Raw genomic sequence first — 20,130 nt, 5'->3', positions numbered from 1 at the left:
CTGCCTGGGGGTTGGGATGGCATGTTCCTCCCTTCTCCCTTGTTGTTTACCTGCAACAATAAACTATCAATCAATCAATCTTGCAATCCTCCGGCGGGCACCACGGGACTAAAAACTATATAAATACAAACTTAAAACTACTATATATTCTCGTTATTTTTCCATCATTATTATAATTATCATCATTTTTACTGGGGAGTGCTGGATGACGAGATGGCAGGTCTAAGAAATGAGAAGGTGTTCACTGGAGGAGATTTGAATGGCCATATAGCCTGATATAGGGCAAAGTGGAGATGGATTTGAGGAAGTAATGGGTGTGTATGGTTACGAGAGAAACAGAAGCGTCAGAGGTTTGAAGAAGAAGAAAAGAGGGAGTTTACGTGTTCATGAGCGACACACTGGGCTATCGCTCTAAAAATATACTGAAGGTCTTTTTTGTAACATTTTCTTAAGCGTTCAGCTCGATTTCTATGGGTTGGCGTGCGTTAATGGGGAAATAAAAATGTGCTAGGCATATAGCGGGTTGTGTCGTCAGGAATTTATTAACTTTTTGAGCCATCCTTTAACCCGTTGGCTGCGGATTTCCTACAAGAAGACCTCACCAAGCTACAGGAATGGATCAAAAAGTGGCTGCTATAATTCAATGAAGAAAAATGTAGTCTTGCACCTTGGAAGGGGATATCCAGCACACCAATACCACATGGGCAACACTCCACTATCCACCACAGAGGCAGAGACAGACCTAGGAGTATATGTTATCAGGCTACCAGTGAGAGCCAAATTCGTTCCAATCGCAGCGGACGGGTTAACTGTCTGATGTTTTTTGTTTCTAATGCAAGAAGAAACTGAAAATGTGCGTAGAAACAGCCGGACATACGTACCATAACTCAATGACTACATATCTCTTACCTTCCTTCCTGCAATGTTAACTGAATACATAAAAAAAGGAAACGTATAGTATCTTATATTTCACCATATCTTTATTTGTAGACTTCAGAACCATAAATTCAATGCTAAGCCAGGTGTTCAGCTGCCAAAAGCCACGACCAGCGGATTGTAGTTTGGCAGAACCGTAGAATAAGAGAGTGCGGCCAATCTCATCACAGGCGCAAATATTATCAAAAGTGCCGCGAGAAATACATATTTATGCTGATGCGGTTTCTTTGTGCGCTGGGTACTTTTTTTGATATTCCGACCATACCTAGAACACACAAAAAAAAAAAATATTGTGTCGGCGTCAATATGGATTTCGCCCGGCGCTTTTGATAACACTCAAGGACTATCGACGCCACTGTCTTGCCCGACGGTCACGCGCGCTGATGCCTCCTGGGGGTGTTCCGATGGCGTGTTCGGCTACGAAGGCCACGAGGGCGCCGCCACCACCCACCAGCAGGAGGTAGAAGGCGCCCTGCAGGTGGTGAAGCCCAAGGACCTGCAGCGCGCTCTCATCCTGCGGCCACACGGAAAAACATTAACCTTCCGCAGGCTGCTTATGGAGACAGAATCGATGCCAGTTGCTGTAGGTTATTGATTTTGTGGGGAATGCAACAATATATACAACTTTATTTATCTATTTACTTAATACCCAATGACCACTATGGGTTTCTGAGGCCGTGCTATATCGTTTCTGTTTTTCGTTTCAGCACCGGATAAAGATGATAATTCGGCAGATCGTGTTTTAGACCTTGCCCAATTTCCGTCACTATGACCTGCTAATAAGACGTCTACTGTTCTTTTTTACTGTAGACAAGGAACATATGGAACACGGAACACTTGTACGGAATACTAGGCTACATACTTAACAATACAAATAAGCTAACACTAAGAGTCGTATTTTAAAACATTTCATCGCCCAAGTTCACATATTTACCAAGGCTTTCGTAGGAGTTTTGGGCACTTCCATGAGTAGTTTTATAACCCTTGTGGTACTGTGACCCTTCCTCAGTACTATAAACCAAAAGAAAAGCTCATTTGAACCCGACTGACCCCCTCTTTGACCTTTAGAAATTGATGATGTGAGAACTGCAAGTGTCTTATATTACCGACCTAATACTCTCATTGATAACTCCCTTACCGAGTTCCTTGTGGCCTCGTCTGCGTCCTCCTCCTCCTCCTCCTCCTCCTCCTCCTGCTGGTCCGTCGCCGTCGCCTTGATCTTGGTCTTGGTTTGCGTGGGGGGGAACAGGTCCTTGAGCCAGTGGTCGATGAGCCCCACCTCCACCAGGCGCCCGATGACCCTGTCCAACGGTGCCAGGAAGGGGGCGCTCTTCCTGAAGGGAGAAAGTTGAATGCTGTTGCTCGTTTACATATCTACTTTCATTCATTTATTCATGCGTTCATCCCACTCGCTATCTCACTCACTCACTCACTCACTCTCATTTACTCATTCATCTATTAACATTGTAACCTCCCTCACTCAGTCCTTAACTCACTCATTCACTCATTCATCCATGCACTTCCTCCCTCCCTTACTCATTCACTCACTCTCTCCCTCATTCACCTATTCATTCCCTCACTTCTTCCCTCATTCACTCCCTCACTTCCTCCCTCATCCATTCATTCAGTCCTTTACTCATCCACTCGCACACTCACCAACTTCCTCATTCATACATCCATTCACTTCTTCTCTCACCCACTTACCGAGAACCTTATTTCACCCATTCACTCACTTAGTCACTATTCTTACTATTGTTGTTGTTTCTGTTCTTGTTGTTATTATTACCATTATTATTATTATTATTATTATTATTATTATTATTATTATTATTATTATTGATCATGAACTACACATATTTTTTACGAAACTCTACGGACATCTATACACACGTTTCACTAACTCTCACACTCAATGACATTCACACTTACACACTCACCCACTCAAACACTTCCTCACACTCTCATCTACCCACGTACGCACCCACACACCCCACCTAACGCCCTCACCTACCCACACCCCGACACTCATCCCTTCACTACACCTTTCCTTCCTCCTTCGTTCCCTTGCTCCCTCACGCACCTGACGCCCCAGCCGCTCTGCCCCATTAAGAGCTCCTCACTGCCGATGTGGAAGGGATGGTGGCCGGCGGCGTCCGTGTAGTGCCCTGCCAGTACCGTCTGGATATAGTATTTCCAGGTGAAGAAGGCGTGTGGGCCACTCAACACGCGTGCGAGCTGCTCATCTCGCGGCGTGACCTAGGCGGGGAGAAGGGAAAGGATGAGAGGAGAGAAAAGGACTCGAGCGTGTATGGCCGGCTGTAGATCATAAGGCAACGTTTCAGTTACCTGCATCGCCCCGAACATCTTCTTCACGTCCGGGTTGATGTTGAACTTGAACCAGTCCCAGCCCACGCCGTAGCCGCCTTCCAGCCCCCACGTGGCGCCCCGCACCCCTCGCAGCTGGGCCAGAGTGTTGAGCGGCGCGGTGTTGCCCGGCGCGGTGAGGTGCGCGATGAGCGAGCCGCGGTACATGGCCGTCAACACAACCACGCCCACCCACCACCATCCCGCTGTTACCTGCCATCACCACCATCACCATCACTACTTTTACCATCATCATCGTCACCACCACTAGCGTTACAATAGCAGACACACGGCACTCCACGGTTACCTGTTGTCACCATAATAACACCACTTGTAATGTAGAATACCTATCACCACCACCACTACTGTCATCACCATCACCATCACTACTTCTACCATCACCATCACCACACGGCACTCCACGGTTACCTGTTGTCACCATCATAACACCACTTGTAATGCAGAATACCTATCACCACCACCACTGCTGTCATCACCATCACCATCATCACCACCATCACCATCACTACTTCTACCATCACCATCACCACATGTCACTCCACGGTTACCTGTTGTCACCATCATTAACACCACTTGTAATGCTGAATACCTATCACCACCACCACTACTGTCATCACCATCACCATCATCACCACCATCACCATCACTACTTCTACCATCACCATCGCCACATGTCACTCCACGGTTACCTGTTGTCACCATCATTAACACCACTTGTAATGCAGAATACCTATCACCACCACCACTACTGTCATCACCATCACCATCATCACCGCCACCCATTGTACGTTATGATGCAGAATACACGTACACTACCCCAAGTTTGACCGTCACCATGGGCCATTACCACAAAGAAAGAGAGAGAAAGAGAGAGAATAATCCTTACCCTAACAGGAAGAGAGGTCGGGAGCGTGGTGGGCATGTCCGCTAGCAGCATACCCCAGGCCGTCAGGAGCGAGGTGCCGAGACCCAGACCACGCCCATCGCCGCCCCTCAGTCGTGACCCCGCCCCCTGCACCGCCCACAGCGCCACCCCTGCCGCTGATGTCACGCCCAGAAGCACCGCCCACACCTCGCCTGTTAGTGTAGGCCGAGGATGAGATTGATAGAGAGAGAAATATAGATAGAGAGAGAGGTAGATAGATAGATAGATAGATAGATGTAGGTAAGTAGGTAGATAGAAGAAGGTGAACAAGAACAAGAAGAACAAGAACAGGAAGGAGAACACGAAGAAGAACAACAACAACAGCGTAAAGAAGAGCGAGAAAATGAACAAGAAAGATAACAAGAAGAACAAATACAAGACCAAGAACAAGAAAAGAAAACGAGAAGAAGAAGAAGAAGAAGTAAAAGAAGAAGAAGAAGAAGAAGAAGAAGAAGAAGAAGAAGAAGAAGAAGAAGAAGAAGAAGAAGAAGAAGAAGAAGAAGAAGAAGAAGAAGAAGAAGAAGAAGAAGAAGAAGAAGAAGAAGAAGAAGAAGAAGAAGAAGAAGAAGAAGAAGAAGAAGAAGAAGAAGAAGAAGAAGAAGAAGAAGAAGAAGAAGAAGAAGAAGAAGAAGAAGAAGAAGAAGAAGAAGAAGAAGAAGAAGAAGAAGAAGAAGAAGAAGAAGAAGAAGAAGAAGAAGAAGAAGAAGAAGACCCACCGGTGAAGGGTCTGACGGGGGCGAGACTCTGCTGGAGGGGGCCTGGCTGGCGGGTGACCATAACGAAGGGCTCAAAGATATACGCGCGGGTGAAGTCAATGGCCATCTTCCTGTCGGCGGACCAGAAGAGGCGCAACGACAGGTCAGCCTCCCCCCGCAGCAACTCCCCCACGATGCCGTTCCAGCTTCCCCCCAGCACCAGCGCCCCCCACTTGTCATCCCTGGGGGCCCACACCTCGTAGCTACAAGACAGGGGTGGTAGGTCAATAGTTAGATAGAGGGTAGAAGGTCACGGTACTTATACTAATATTAATATCCGCCATGACTCAATAAACTAATCACTTAATCTTTCTATCTATCTATCTATTTATCTATCTATCTATCTAAAGTCACAAGTTTTAGGTCATTAATTAGGTAGAGGGTAGGAGGTCACGGTACTTATACTAATATTGATATCCGCCATGACTCGATAACCTAATTACTTAATATATCTATCTGTTTATCACTCTATCTGTCTATTTATCTATCTATATATCTCTCTATCAATCTAACTACCTATTTACATTTTTTTTTTTCACAGCACGGGAGGCAGCTCAAAGGCCCGCCAGACGCTGCTCCGGCAAAAGAAAAAAACAAACGAGAAGCGAGAAGAGAGATCAGAGCCCCCTGGAGAGATGTCTTGATACTCTCCTCTTGAAACTAACCTCTCTATTTATCTATTCATCTCTCTATATTTACCCATCAATCAATCAATAAAGAAGTACTATATAAACATACGTAAAGTTAAGGAGACTCGCGGCTGTGTCCAAGATCCGGAAGTCGAGGGAATCACACGGGATGAGAGGACCAGAGGAGGAGGAGGAGGAGGAGAAGGAAGAGGAGGAGGAGGAAGAGGGAAGGTTATAACACACGTAAGGGAAGAGTTCTTTGGCCACCACGCGAAGTCTGTGTCTGTGCATGTCCTCTGTAGTGTCTGTGTGAGAGAGAGAGAGAGAGAGAGAGAGAGAGAGAGAGAGAGAGAGAGAGAGAGAGAGGTAAAGAATCAAAGAAGCAAAGGAGGAAAGAGAGTGAAAAAAAAGGAATATATTGTCATTATTATTATTATTATTATTATTATTATTATTATTATTATTATTATTATTATTATTATTATCATTATTATTATTGTTATTATTATCATCAGCATTATTATCATCATCATCATCATACTCTCTCTCTCTCTCTCTCTCTCTCTCTCTCTCTCTCTCTCTCTCTCTCTCTCTCTCTCTCTCTCTCTCTCTCTCTATCTATCTATCTATCTATATATATATATATATATATATAAATATATATATATATATATATATATATATATATATATATATATCACCTGGGAAGAGCACGGCGCTATCCTGAGCACCTTCCGAAGACCAGTAACCAATTAGCGTCCACCCAACACCCCCTCTTCGGCAGTAGTGACAGAGACGACTCACAACCACCCTTACCCTCTTCTCCTCTTTTTCCCGCACGGCCAGGTGGAGGACGTGGAAGGTGTGGGCGAGGCGTGGGTGGGTTGGTGGGTGCGCACCGTCACCCCCGACCACCACCACTCGTGTCTCCGGCGTGAGGGTGAGCCAGTCGAGGATGCTGTGTTTAGAAGATGATGATGATGGTGGAGGATGAGGATGTGGGATTAGAAAAGACCTCATGAATCTTTGTCCTTCTCTCTCTCTCTCTCTCTCTCTCTCTCTCTCTCTCTCTCTCTCTCTCTCTCTCTCTCTCTCTCTCTCTCTCTCTCTCTCTCTCTCTCTCTCTCTCTCTCTCTCTCTCTCTCTCTCTCTCTCTCTCTCTCTCTCTCTCTCTCTCTCTCTCTCTCTCTCTCTCTCTCTCTCTCTCTCTCTCTCTCTCTCTCTCTCTCTCTCTCTCTCTCTCTCTCTCTCTCTCTCTCATTATATACTTACCTCCAAACAGACGTCGCCGTATTATTAGCAACGGAAGAAGAAGACGAAGAAGGGGAAGAAAAAGAGGAAGAGGAGGAGGATGGAAGGAGGAGAAGGATAGCCCGGCAAGGAAGCGTAGGATCCCTGCGAGAGAAGAGCTCCGCGAGGGATGAGTTGGGGGAGGAGGAGGAGGAGGAGGACGAAGAGGATCTGTGGGTTGTTTTTCCTCCCCCCCAGACTCCTACGCACGTCCTCCCGTCGTCCCACAATTGGCTGCAAGAAGACAAGGAGATGTAAGAGGCTGATGAGAGGGACGTGAGGGCATTGGAAGAATATATCAATGGAGGAGGATACGCCCGCCTTTAAACCCGAAACTGACCTCTCTTTTAGCCATTCTTTACATTTCTCTTTCATAGGAGCATCGATTAGCGGGCTTATTTTTTTTACACTATCGCTTTGTTTCCCTTGAGTTGCTTCCTTTAATGTAAAAACACAATAACAATTAACAGCAAAAAACGGGATATTAAGACAGGGAGCCTACAAGAAGAAGCTCGGTCTCCTTTTGCGCGAGTGTTACGTCAGGATGAATACATTTTGAAAAGAGAAGTAATAGAATGGTGTATATTAGAAAATAAAATATATGGTGTGTTTTGGGGAATGCGAAAAAAAAAAAATACGCATATATATATCTATAGCTAGCCATCTTCATCTACGTATCTATCCATCTATCTATCTACCTTTATATTCATTTATCTTTTATCTATCTAAGTACCTATCTATCTGTCTACCCCTACTCTTCCTCACCTGACGAGGGCGCCGAAGGAGGGGTCGCGGGCGTCACCTGCGGCCAGCACCAGGTGACATCGAGCCAGGTGTTCGCGGGCCAGCTGAGCCGCCACGCCTACCAGCGGACTGATCCCCGCCCCCCGCACACCCACGGACGGAGGCGGGAAGGGGGTCGGGAGGGCGGCGCGGGCTAGGGTGAGGAGCAGGGTCACCCACAGCCATCTTGAGAGAGAGAGAGAGAGAGAGAGAGAGAGAGAGAGAGAGAGAGAGAGAGAGAGAGAGAGAGAGAGAGAGAGAGAGAGAGAAGACTGCAGATACTCACACTTGACTCTACTGTTCCTATTCCTGCCTATCCCTATCCTTACAATTACAATTAATTTTATATATTTTTCCTTACTAGACTCCCTTGTGTCCTATTCCTGCCCACCTCTATCCATATACAATCAATCTTATCTTCATCTTTTTCCTTATTACAGACTCCTTTATTTCTATTTCTATCCATCCCTATCATAACACATGCAAATAATATCTTTTCGTTTCCCTTGTTCTAATTAGTCATTATGGGTGCGTACAAAATAGCAACCATAATGTACGCACTGGTTGTTCATTGTCTGTTCTTTATATGGTGCGTACAAACTAGCAACCTTAACGTGCGCACTCTATTCGTGTTTGTTTAGTGTTTGTGCTTCATACCGAGGAGATGCAAAGCGACTCCTGGCTCGAGGCATTGCTGGCGCCCTCTGTTGGTTTGCGAGTGATCCTGCCTGTCTGTCTGTCGGTTTGTCGCTCCCGTATGTTGGTTATATAATGCGCTCTCTCTCTCTCTCTCTCTCTCTCTCTCTCTCTCTCTCTCTCTCTCTCTCTCTCTCTCTCTCTCTCTCTCTCTCTCTCTCTCTCTCTCTCTCTCTCTCTCTCTCTCAGTTATAATAAGTGTCTTCTCTGCAGTGGTAACTTCTAATCTATATGATATTTATGTGTGTTTTTTTTTCTCTCTCTCTCTCTCTCTCTCTCTCTCTCTCTCTCTCTCTCTCTCTCTCTCTCTCTCTCTCTCTCTCTCTCTCTCTCTCTCTCTCTCTCTCTCTCTCTCTCTCTCTCTCTCTCTCTCTCTCTCTCTCTCTCTCTATATATATATATATATATATATATATATATATATATATATATATATATATATATATATATATATATATATATATATATATATATATATATATATATATATATATATATATATATATATATATATATATATATATATATATATATATATATATATATATATATATATATATATATATATATATATATATATATATATATATATATATATATATATATATATATATATATATATATATATATATATATATATATATATATATATATATATATATATATATATATATATATATATATATATTTTTTTTTTCCTGGTCGCTCGCTGTCATGCAAGAAACTTCTGCTTGCCGTCTACAACCACCACATTAAACCACAATTAGAACTCGTGTCCGCCATCTGTAACACACGCTAGACCTACGAGACATGATGTTTCTCTAAAGTCTGTTTAGCCTTGTCGAACTAAGCGAGTCGATGGTTTATCAGATCTCAGACACTCCGGCGGCGTTTTGTTTCCTAATTTCTTCTCAGTATAGGGCAGGCTTCTGAGACCAAATCTAAAAAGAAGATACCAAATTTTCCACCAGTTATTTGTCATTGACTCTCTCTGCGGTCACGCCGACTACTCGGACAGGGATTCGAACTCGGGCGTGCTAACCAGTCACGTCTTTCGAGAGTCACGGAGGGTGGTCTCCACTAGGCAGAATTCAGGCTCTTGGTGAGTCGCTGTTCACCTACTAGTTACTACACCACGGAGAACTACCTGTACCCAAAATCTTGTAATCGAGTCTGGCTCTCAAGACCAGCAGGAAGAGCCAACCAGCATCATTCTCCACATGGGAGGCCTACGAAAAAGTAAATAAGCCTTCTCCCTTGTTGTTTACCTGCAACAATAAACTATCAATCAATCAATCAAACACCCTCCCCGGACCAAGTAAGAGCCGCGTTTTGGCCGTCAGCATGAGTGTCCTAGACCAAGGCCTACCAGCACCACCACCAGGTATTTTGTCCCATTACTACTACCATTTACGTAGGATACTGTCTGTTCTGCATGGTTTTTTGTTTTTGTTTTTTTTGCCACAGGAGCTGCTGTTATAAGGTCTGACATGGGAAAACCCTAAATCATCTATGACATCAAGATCAAGCTCAGAGGAAGAAGAAGGCCACCTGCGACATCAAGATCAAGTTCACCACCGCCCGTGTCCGTGTCCGTGGCTGAGGGCTGGACGGACACGCTGCAGACATGTCCATACTGCTGCCCCTCCTGCGCCGCCTCGGGCCGCCCCTGAGGCTCCCGACGCGGCACCTCCGGCGGGACATCAGCTACGTGGAGAGGGTTCGCTTCCTGCAGGTGAGCGGACAGGTGTTTAGGGTAATGAGGTCACACGGCCCATTAGGTAACCTCGTGAAATATAACACTAATGATGATATAACTTACCCAACATAATGCTAATAAGACGTGTATTTAGGTAAGGTGAGGCTGTCAATACGTTCTTTGGCCTATAGATTGGTAATATTGCATTGCCTGGTCTAATTAACCCGGTAGCAGCGGGGATCATGTTTCTTAATGGTCCCTCCAAGCGAGAAAAATGAGAAAAAATCATCACTCACACAAACCATTTCATAATATATATCAAAGCATTTGTGATCAGTTTATGTATCATCTATTTTTTGGGGTTTATATCATGGCACAAAATTGGTCCGTCGCTGCTAAACGGTAAAGCCACAAATTTGGCCCGTCGCTGCTACCGGGTTAAGCCTACTCACCTGATTTACCTGTTGGCTGCCCAGGTGTAGAAGCAATAATACTTTAACTTTCACTAATAATTAATGACCTGTTATTAGTTGAAGGGATGCTGTCATTATGTTCCTTTCACCTATGTACTCATTATAGTGAGTATTACCTGCCTGATGGAGCGTATTGGCTATCCAGCGGCGACTCAGAGACAAAAACTGTTTTGACTTAACGCGGTTCCTCTTTTCTATTTCAGGAAAAATTAATACTGGCTGTCGTTTGGAGCCAAATGTCCAAACATGGTACCTTAGAAAAAAGATACGGACAATTTACATTTTCACCCAACCAACTATTTTCTTACGTGGTTCATGTTTTTCTGGTGATAGATGTAGTGAATTGCACGATTTTGTACCTCATTTCCGTCGCAAATGTCTACTTTTCGAGTTATGCCTCTTTTCAATTTTTGCCTATCCCCTTCCCTAAACGATCTTGGAGGTCTCGTATTTTTTTTGCCCTGGCAGCAGAGCGAGGCCTGAAACCTCATCAATGGTAAACCGTAAACGGCAACGGTAAATAGTTTGAGGGAAAAGGCATAAATCTAAATATAAAGACTTGCTCCTCACACCGGCCAAAGAGGAAGAAGAAGAGGCAAGCAGTTTGAGGTCACATTCCTGCACGTACAGATGACTGATAGACGTGATCAAAATCCTGCACGTCTGCCTGGCTACACAAGTTGATTGGTCCATGAATTCCTGAGGTTCCTATTCCTTGGTTCATGAAAAACAGAACTAAAAACACTAGCCATTTGCCTCCCATGCATAATGAAAGAAGTATTAACAAGATTGTGTTTGGAAAAGGTCACGCAGATCCTTAGTGACCTTTACCTTGATTGCATTCTTTTTTCTTGGGTTCTGTTGGGGGAGTGTGAGTGTGTCTCCTCCTTTCTTTATTCTCCTTACTTTACTTTCTCTGGCTCTCCCACTTTTCCCATCCATGTCTGCTCATCAAGGGGAATCTGGGTTCATATCAATATTTTTTTTCTCTCAGCACCCTTTCATAGACCCAATAATAATAATAAGAAGAAGAATAGGAATAATAATAATTTGATTAGAAAAGAATGTCACTTATAAAATCTTTCCATGATGATAACGTTCCCACCTTCCCCCACAGCACCTCAAGGAACAGGACTCCCTCTGTTCCTCCTTCCTCCCTGACGGCCACTTCCTCCTGTACTACCGCAGCAAGCCTCTTCTGCGCGTCGACAAGGCCAACACCGAGGAGGCAATCGTGTGGCTCACTTATCCAGGTGGGCACAATTTCTCCTGTTATGTACCAGTGGGTCATCTCAGTCCTTCATCCTTTTCAATGGTAAACGATGGAGCTGCTTTCTGTATTCCTTCCAAGATACCTTGAGAACAAAATCTGATAATTCATCTTCACTCTTTTCAGTCCTTCATCCCTTTCGCTGGTAAATGATGCAGCAATCTTCTAATGTAAGACACCTCAGGAATATAATCTGATAATTTCTTTTCAAGCCTCTCAGTCCTTCATCCCTTTCACCAGTATATGATGAAGCAGCTTTGTACTGTTTTTTCTCCAAGGAACCTCCAAGACTTCGGGACCAAAGTCTTATAATCCCTTTCCGTTCATCTCAGTTCAGTTACCACATTCATCTTGTTCTTGTTCTTCTTGTTCTTTTTTTGTTTATCCTTTTCTTCGTCTTCCTCCTCCTACTCTGCCATTCTTTTCTTCCTCCTTCCTTTCATCACTTTCCGTGGTAAATGATGGAGCAGCCTTCCTTCTATTGTCTTTCCTTCACAGTACCTCCAAGATACTTCAGGAACAATATCTGAGAATCACTTTTCAGCTTCTGTTCTCTTTGCCGAACTAGTATTTTCAAGGGCATTTTATTTTATTTATTTATATATATTTTTTTTTCAGCCCTTGGTCCTTTATCATGACCGAATAATGATTGCTACATGTAGATCCTCTCAACCTTCTACTTTATCAGTTATTCTATTGTGGGTGTGCTTATATCAGAATTCCTTCACAGGGGTAACTATGTGTAATCTCAACCTGATAATAGTTATGCACCTCTTTTTTATATTGCTCAGTACTTGTTCCTTGTATGGCCTTGTATGGTCTGGCAAGGCATCTCCACTTGCCTCTCTCCACATGTCTTGCCTACTTAAGTTACCTCAGTGTACCTTCCATTTCTTTCTTAACCCGTCCGCTGCGATTGGCATGGATTTCGCCTTCACTGGTAGCCTGGTAACATATACTCCCAGGTCTTTGTCTGCCTCTGTGGTGGATAGTGGAGTGTTCCCATGTGGTATTGGTATGCTGGATTTCCCCTCCAAAGGCGCAGGACTTTACATTTTCTTCATTGAATTGTAGCAGCCACTTCTTATTCCATTCCTGTAGCTTGGTGATGTCTTCTGGTAGGAAGTCCACAGTCAAGGGGTTAATTTTCTCAGTTGTACCATCCATTTCTCAATCAATACTTGTACTATATCATACAATTTTACAGGCTGCCTTTCTAATGCACCTAACTACTTACTTCTTGATAATGTGAATTGTATGCTTATTGAATCCTCTTGCACTGACGAAAATATAGATCTGCGAGTGTTTCCGTTTCAGAGTTGCTGAAATATTACCCGGAGGTGTTGCGTTCCTCCGTGCTGCTGGATGTCTCGGAGGAGGGCAAGCCAAGGTACAGTGTGCAGGTAAAACTTGTGACTCTTTATATCGTCTCCTGCGTAAACAAACGACCCGAGTCCATTTTTCGACGATTCTTAAATCTTTTACTCAATCCGTTTTTCATCATGTAGTGTCGCACCTTTTGGTATACATAGTTGCCTCTGTCATTCCAGGGTGGTTTTTTTTTCTTTTTTTCTTCTCAGTAAGGGAGTCGGCTCAAGGGCAAAAAAGAACAAAAACAGCAACAATAAAAGCCCGATTGACGCTGTTCCTCTAAAAGAAATCAGAACAAGAGGCCAAAAAGAGAGGTCAATTTCGGGTTGAGAGACATCTTACTACTGTTCTAAAATTAACCTAACTGTTCTGCCGATATCTTAAGCCGACTTTGAAAATGAGACTGTTTTTATCGATTTCCCGAGAGGTAAAGAAAATGACTCTTGCAGTTTGTTTACGAAGGTGACGATATGCCTTCCATTGTGCTTGTGCCCTTGTTTTGTTGAGTGCAGAATGTGGCCCTGATTGAAAGTTAAGTAGCTGGTGGATGTGATGATTATATGTTAGAAGGAAAGCATTTGTGACTGACTGAATTCTATATATAGTAATAATTTTCAAGTGACTACATGGAGATTTCCTAAACTGTGTTGCTCCCTGCTGAAGTGAGGTAAGCAACATGGGGGTCAAGCTTGAGATAACATTCAAGTCCTTTGTGCTTTGCTCGGGGTGACTGTACAGCTGTGACCTAGTTGTTCTTTTCTTGTTCTTCTTTCTTCTTCTCCGCTTCCTCCTCTTCTCCATCAACCTCCTCCTCCTCCTCTTCCTGTTCTTCCTCTTCCTCAAAATCCTCTTCTGGCTCCACCTGGTTATTCTTTTTTCAATGAGACTTTAACATTTACTTCCTATCACCCTTCAACGCTTGGGCTTTCTCTTTTACGCATCTCCCACTTTCCTTGTCCTCCTCCTCCTCTTAAATTTTCCTCTGGCTCCACCTGGTTATTCTTTTTTCAATGAGACTTTAACATTTACTTCCTATCACCCTTCAACGCTTGGGTTCTCTCCTTTACACATCTCCCACTTTCCTTGTCCTCCTCCTCCTCTTAAATTTTCCTCTGGCTCCACCTGGTTATTCTTTTTTCAATGAGACTTTAACATTTACTTCCAACCATCCTTCAACGCTTGGGCTCTCTCTTTTACGCATCTCCCACTTTCCTTGTCCTCCTCCTCCTCTTAAATTTTCCTCTGGCTCCACCTGGTTATTCTTTTTTCAATGAGACTTTAACATTTACTTCCTATCACCCTTCAACGCTTGGGTTCTCTCCTTTACGCATCTCCCACTTTCCTTCTCCTCCTCCTCCTCTTAAATTTTCCCATAAAGACAAGGTGGTTATTACATTCCTACAAACTCAGTCATCTCCCAACATTTGCAGGGAGTTTGGGGGCACAATAAAACCCCAGCAAATTAATATCTGTAAACAATCAGTGGCCCAGTGCAACCAAGAAATACCCTATAACTAACTTCTGGTACACTTGAAAACCCAATTACGTCATCAAACTCGTCAAAATGTGTAGTACAACGTCATTTTAAGTCACAATCACAGGGCATACCATGAACGCCCAGCCAGGAATACTTGCAGGGTATCCCACAAACTTGAGAATCTGTGAATGACTGATTGACTGACTGATTGGGATATCTAGTCAAGGCGCCATAGCAACAACCAGGAACACTGAAGGACGCACCGCCACTTTCTCCTCAGGTGGGGGAGCTGCCGTCGCACACCAAGGAGAAGCTGGAGGACGACACGGGCGGCCTCTTCACGGACCTCCGGCTTGGGCTGTTCATGGTGAGCTGGCAGGACGCCCACACTCTGTCCCGGGCCAACTGCGTGCTCATGTGGAACAAAAACAACGCCTTCTGTGGCAAGTGTGGCACGGCGACCAACAGGAGCGCTTCAGGTATGGGGAGGTGATGGTGGACAATGTGTGTGTGTGTGTTGGGGGGGGGGGCAGCTACCACACTCATCTTGTTTTTGTTCTTTTTCTTGTTTTTCCTATTCCTCCTCTTCCTCCTCCTGTCTCTTCCTCATCATTTTTTTCTTCCTCCTTCTTTTTCCTCATTATCATCATCATCCTCTTCCTCCCGCTCTTTCCCCTCCTCTTCCTATTCTTCTTCTTCCTCCTTCTCCTCCTCCTCTTAAATTTTCCTCTAACTCTTCCTGGTCCTTCTTTTTTGAGTTGTACCAATCATAGCTATCCACACCACATCCCACCTCTAACCTCTCATCTCCCCCCACACCCCCAGGCTACTCCCGTCGATGCACCAGCTGCAGCCAGACGCACTACCCCAGCTCGGCACCAGTGGGCATCGTGCTTGTGACGGATCCCGAGCACCAGCACATTGTTTTGGTGCGCCAGCCTCGCCACCCCCAGGGAATGTACTCCTGCATCGCCGGTTTCTCTGATGTGGGTGAGGCCGTCAGTCGAGTCTCCTGTGTTTGAGTCGTATTAAGAGTTTACAGTTGTCCCCTGATATTGCCGCTTTAAGACCCCGAGCGCCATGTACTTGTGGTGCCTTGACTTGATATTCCAATCAGTCATTCACAGATTTTCAAGTTTGTGGGATACCCTGTATTCTTGTTCATGGTATGCCCTGTGATTCTGACTTATAATGACATTGTACTACACATTTTGATGAGTTTGATAATGGAGTAGATTTTCCCTCTCTTCATTGAATTGTAGCAGACACTTTTTGTTCCATTCCTGTAGCTTGGTGAGGTCTTCTTGTAGGAAATCCGCAGTCAACGGGTTAAGAGGAAAGAAGAGTGAGAAAACAATCAAAATCTTCACTGAATTCTCTCTGGGACGTGAATGATAAGAATATATAGTCCGTAACAGGCTAAGCAAGACGGTGAACAGTGAAAAAAATGGTGAAGGGATAGTGTTTACCTTCTGTCTTACAGGCGAGAAGTAAAAGGAGACCGCGAAAAATAGGTTGTAGGAATAGTTTACATTTTCTGATCTCCAGGTGAGAGTTTAGAGGAGACAGTGAGAAAAATGGTAAGGGATAGCGTTTACCTTTTCCAATCTCCAGGTGAGAGTTTAGAGGAGACAGTGAGAAAAATGGTAAGGGATAGCGTTTACCTTTTCCAATCTCCAGGTGAGAGTTTAGAGGAGACAGTGAGAAAAGTGAACAAGAATATAGTGTTTACCTTCTTCAATCTTCCAGGTGAGAATCTAGAGGAGACGGTGCGCAGGGAGGTGGCGGAGGAGGTGGGCATCGAGGTGGCGGTGGTGAGGTACATCGCGTCCCAACACTGGCCCTTCCCCGGCTCCCTCATGACCGGGTGCTTCGCTGAGGTGGAGAAACAGCCGGTGAGACATCCACGTACTGCTTCCAGATGAGATTGTGGGCCGTTCTCAAAGACTTCGACGCATGTTTTGTAGGGAGCCAGCAACACAAATACAGACCCTTTTAAACTAACAATATCTACCACCTATGTTAACTGAGGGCCATAATCTTAAAAATGTTGGTGCCCAAGTACTCATACATATCTGACAAGGCTTTCATAGGAGTTTGGGCATTTCCAGGGGTGGTTTAAGGAGCCTAGTAGTAGTTTGACCCTTCCTCTGTACCTTGAGTCTACAAAAACAAAACATTTCAACACCCAATCACTCATATTTTACTAGGCTTTTGTAGGGGTGGTTTAAGGACCTTAGTAGTAGTTTCACCTTCCTCTGTACCTTGATATTTTACTAGGCTTTTGTAGGAGTTTTGGGCATTTCCAGGGGTGGTTTAACTGACCCTAGTAGAGTTTGACCCTCTGTACCTTGAGTCTACAAAAACAAAACATTTCAACACCCAGTCACTCATATTTTACTAGGCTTTTGTAGGGGTGGTTTAAGGAGCCTAGTAGTAGTTTGACCCTTCCTCTGTACCATGAGTCTACAAAAACAAAACATTTCAACACCCAATCACTCATATTTTACTAGGCTTTTGTAGGAGTTTTGGGCATTTCCAGGGGTGGTTTAAGGAGCCTAGTAGTAGTTTGACCCTTCCTCTGTACCATGAGCCTTCAAAACACTCGCTAGAATCTGACTGATCTCCTTTTCGGCCTTTGGAAGGAGTTGGTATGGGAGGCGGAAACGTACAAGACCACCAACCTCCTCCCCTTGTTGACACTGATAAGGATGATAAGTCGACACTCACTTGTTAGCTCATTAGGTCTTGTTTTTCTCCCCGTCCCTTTTTGTTATATTCTCCTCCTCACTTTACTGTCACTGTCTCATTTTTCATATTTACATCTGCTCATCAAGGGGACTGTTTGGGTCTTTCAATCTTTCATTTTCCCTTGGTGCTCTTTTGTGGATCTCAATGATAATAATAATAAGGAAAAGAATGATAACCCAACACTCACCCCCACTGTGATATGCATCCTTCCCTTCCAGCTTGATATATGCACAAATGAGCTACACATCCTTCCCCTATCATTTAAAAAGGGCTTCAGGGCAAGGGATGAAGGGATGGCTAAGCATATATCCTTCCCTTCCAGCTTGATATCGACACAAACGAACTTCAGGACGCCAAATGGTTCACCAGGGAGGAGGTGGGAACCGCCTTAGACCGCATCAACTCCAACCCACACATGAGGCTGCGCGGGAACCCATCGGGGGAGCTGTTTGTGCCGCCCCCTGGAGCCATCGCCTTCCACCTCATCTCCCACTGGTTCAAGGGCACACCCATTCAGGAGATTTACCAGCACATCTATTGAGGGTGGCCAGCAGTGGGTGTTTAGTGTGGAAGGGTGTGGAGCCTTTCATATCATTGCATAGCTACTTCAGTCTGTGTTGAAGGATGTGGTGTGGGTCTGAGAGGTTTGTATAGCTGTGTGTGTGTGTGTGTGTGTGTGTGTGTGAGGGAGTGTAGCATTGTGAACCACTGCATCGCTACTTGAGTCTGTGTCTTTAAAAACAGGACACTGGAATTCAGGTTTTAGATGCATGGGGGCTGATCAGGGAGGGCGTTTTTGTGAGTCCAAGTCTGTATAGGTGTGTGTGTCTGACATAGGTACTTGAGTCTGTGTTCCAGCACACCATAGTAAAAGTACAGACTGGGCCCAAGCATAGGGAGAAGATGGCTCATGTTCTTAATAAAAGTGTCTCAGGATGTACATTTATGAATAAGATACTTTGGGATTCAGGCCTTGGAGGGTGTTTGTAGTTAATCAAGTACGTATTGGTGTGCCTTCATATTGGAAAGCACCACATAGCAACCAAGGGATTGTCTTTGCATAGCTTGAAGAAGACCAGTAAAGGCACAATGGACTCGGGTCTTGGATGCTCGGAGCCTGATCAGGAGGGTGTCTGTTGTGTTGGTGTGCCTTTGTGTAGGAAAGCACCACATGGCAACCAAGGGATTGTCTTTGCATAGCTTGAAGAAGACCAGTAAAGGCACAATGGACTCGGGTCTTGGATGCTCGGAGCCTGATCAGGAGGGTGTCTGTTGTGTTGGTGTGCCTTCGTGTAAGAAAGCACCACATAGCAACCGAGGGATTGTCTTTTATAACCTAGCGTAGCATTGCGTAGCTTTAATAAGACCAGTAAAGGCACAGTGGTCGCGTGTCAGGACTCAGGGATTTACCGCTCACTGTCAGTTCCTCCCACTTTCACGAGTCTCCGGGTCTTGTGAGTGGAGGTTCAGGTAGGAAAGTTGAATTTCTCAGCTGTTTTCACTCTTTTAATTACTGAAGGTTGCAGGAACTCACATTTGCCAGAGTATTGTGTCCTTCACCGCCAGTTTCTTCCACTTTCACGAGTCTGTGGATCTTGTGAGTAGAGGTGCGGGTGGTAAAGTTAAATTTCTCTGCCATTCTTACTCTTCCAATCAGTGAAGGTCGCAGGGACTCACATTTTGCTTGAACATTGTGTCCTTCACTGCCAGTTCCTTCCACTTTCATGAGTCTGTGGATCTTGTGAGTGGAGGTGCAGTTACTAAGTTAAATTTCTCTGCTGTTTTCACTCTCCTAATCACTGAAGGCAGGTATTTGCAGATTTCTAGAGTATTGTGTCCTTCACTGTCAGTTCCTTCCACTTTCACAAGTCTGTGGATCTTGTGAGTGGAGGCACAGTTACTAAGTTAAATTTCTCAGCTGTTTTCACTCTCCTAATTACTGAAGGCAGGTATTTGGAGATTTCTAGAGTATTGTTTCCTTCACTGCCAGTTCCTTCCACTTTCATGAGTCTGCGGATCTTGTGAGTGGAGGTACAGTTACTAAGTTAAATTTCTCAGCTGTTTTCACTCTCCTAATCACTGAAGGCAGGTATGTGCAGATTTCTAGAGTATTGTTTCCTTCACTGTCAGTTCCTTCCACTTTCATGAGTCTGTGGATCTTGTGAGTGGAGGTACAGTTACTAAGTTAAATTTCTCTGCTGTTTTCACTCTCCTAATCACTGAAGGCAGGTATTTGCAGATTTCTAGAGTATTGTGTCCTTCACTGCCAGTTCCTTCCACTTTCACGAGTCTGTGGATCTTGTGAGTGGAGGCACAGTTACTAAGTTAAATTTCTCTGCTGTTTTCACTTTCCTAATCACTGAAGGCAGGTATGTGCAGATTTCTAGAGTATTGTTTCCTTCACTGTCAGTTCCTTCCACTTTCATGAGTCTGTGGATCTTGTGAGTGGAGGCACAGTTACTAAGTTAAATTTCTCAGCTGTTTTCACTCTCCTAATCACTGAAGGCAGGTATGTGCAGATTTCTAGAGTATTGTTTCCTTCACTGTCAGTTCCTTCCACTTTCACGAGTCTGTGGATCTTGTGAGTGGAGGCACAGTTACTAAGTCAAATTTCTCTGCTGTTTTCACTTTCCTAATCACTGAAGGCAGGTATTTGCAGATTTCTAGAGTATTGTGTCCTTCACTGTCAG

At 44.4% G+C, this 20,130-nt stretch overlaps 2 protein-coding genes across 3 annotated transcripts; one reads left to right on the top strand and one right to left on the bottom strand.

The window, feature by feature from the left end:
* Positions 1-543: 543 nt before the first annotated feature.
* LOC126982659 (probable glutamate receptor) lies at positions 544-16,560 on the bottom strand. Of its 2 annotated transcripts, XM_050834922.1 has the most exons (11): positions 16,422-16,560; positions 7,686-7,889; positions 6,903-7,154; positions 6,332-6,588; positions 5,740-5,935; positions 4,963-5,204; positions 4,208-4,398; positions 3,283-3,513; positions 3,017-3,192; positions 2,075-2,270; positions 544-1,450 (listed from the first exon to the last, which is right to left on the bottom strand). In XM_050834922.1, the coding sequence occupies exons 5-11, from the start codon at positions 5,919-5,921 to the stop codon at positions 1,280-1,282; spliced, it is 1,389 nt and encodes a 462-aa protein (XP_050690879.1). In that variant the 5' UTR covers positions 5,922-5,935; positions 6,332-6,588; positions 6,903-7,154; positions 7,686-7,889; positions 16,422-16,560; the 3' UTR covers positions 544-1,279. The 2 variants fall into 2 exon arrangements, with proteins under 2 accessions (XP_050690879.1, XP_050690878.1); XM_050834921.1 differs by lacking the exons at positions 6,903-7,154; positions 7,686-7,889; positions 16,422-16,560 and having other exon boundaries at positions 6,332-6,685.
* LOC126982662 (NAD(P)H pyrophosphatase NUDT13, mitochondrial-like) lies at positions 9,986-18,376 on the top strand. Its single transcript, XM_050834924.1, has 7 exons — positions 9,986-10,134; positions 11,689-11,824; positions 13,159-13,244; positions 14,970-15,168; positions 15,515-15,679; positions 16,439-16,584; positions 17,763-18,376. The coding sequence occupies exons 1-7, from the start codon at positions 10,027-10,029 to the stop codon at positions 17,979-17,981; spliced, it is 1,059 nt and encodes a 352-aa protein (XP_050690881.1). The 5' UTR covers positions 9,986-10,026; the 3' UTR covers positions 17,982-18,376.
* The last annotated feature ends 1,754 nt before the right edge of the window (positions 18,377-20,130 follow it).

This window comes from Eriocheir sinensis, chromosome 51, assembly GCF_024679095.1.
Source record: "Eriocheir sinensis breed Jianghai 21 chromosome 51, ASM2467909v1, whole genome shotgun sequence".
Lineage (NCBI taxonomy): Eukaryota > Metazoa > Arthropoda > Malacostraca > Decapoda > Varunidae > Eriocheir > Eriocheir sinensis.
This window is presented reverse-complemented; position numbering and strand designations above follow the sequence as displayed.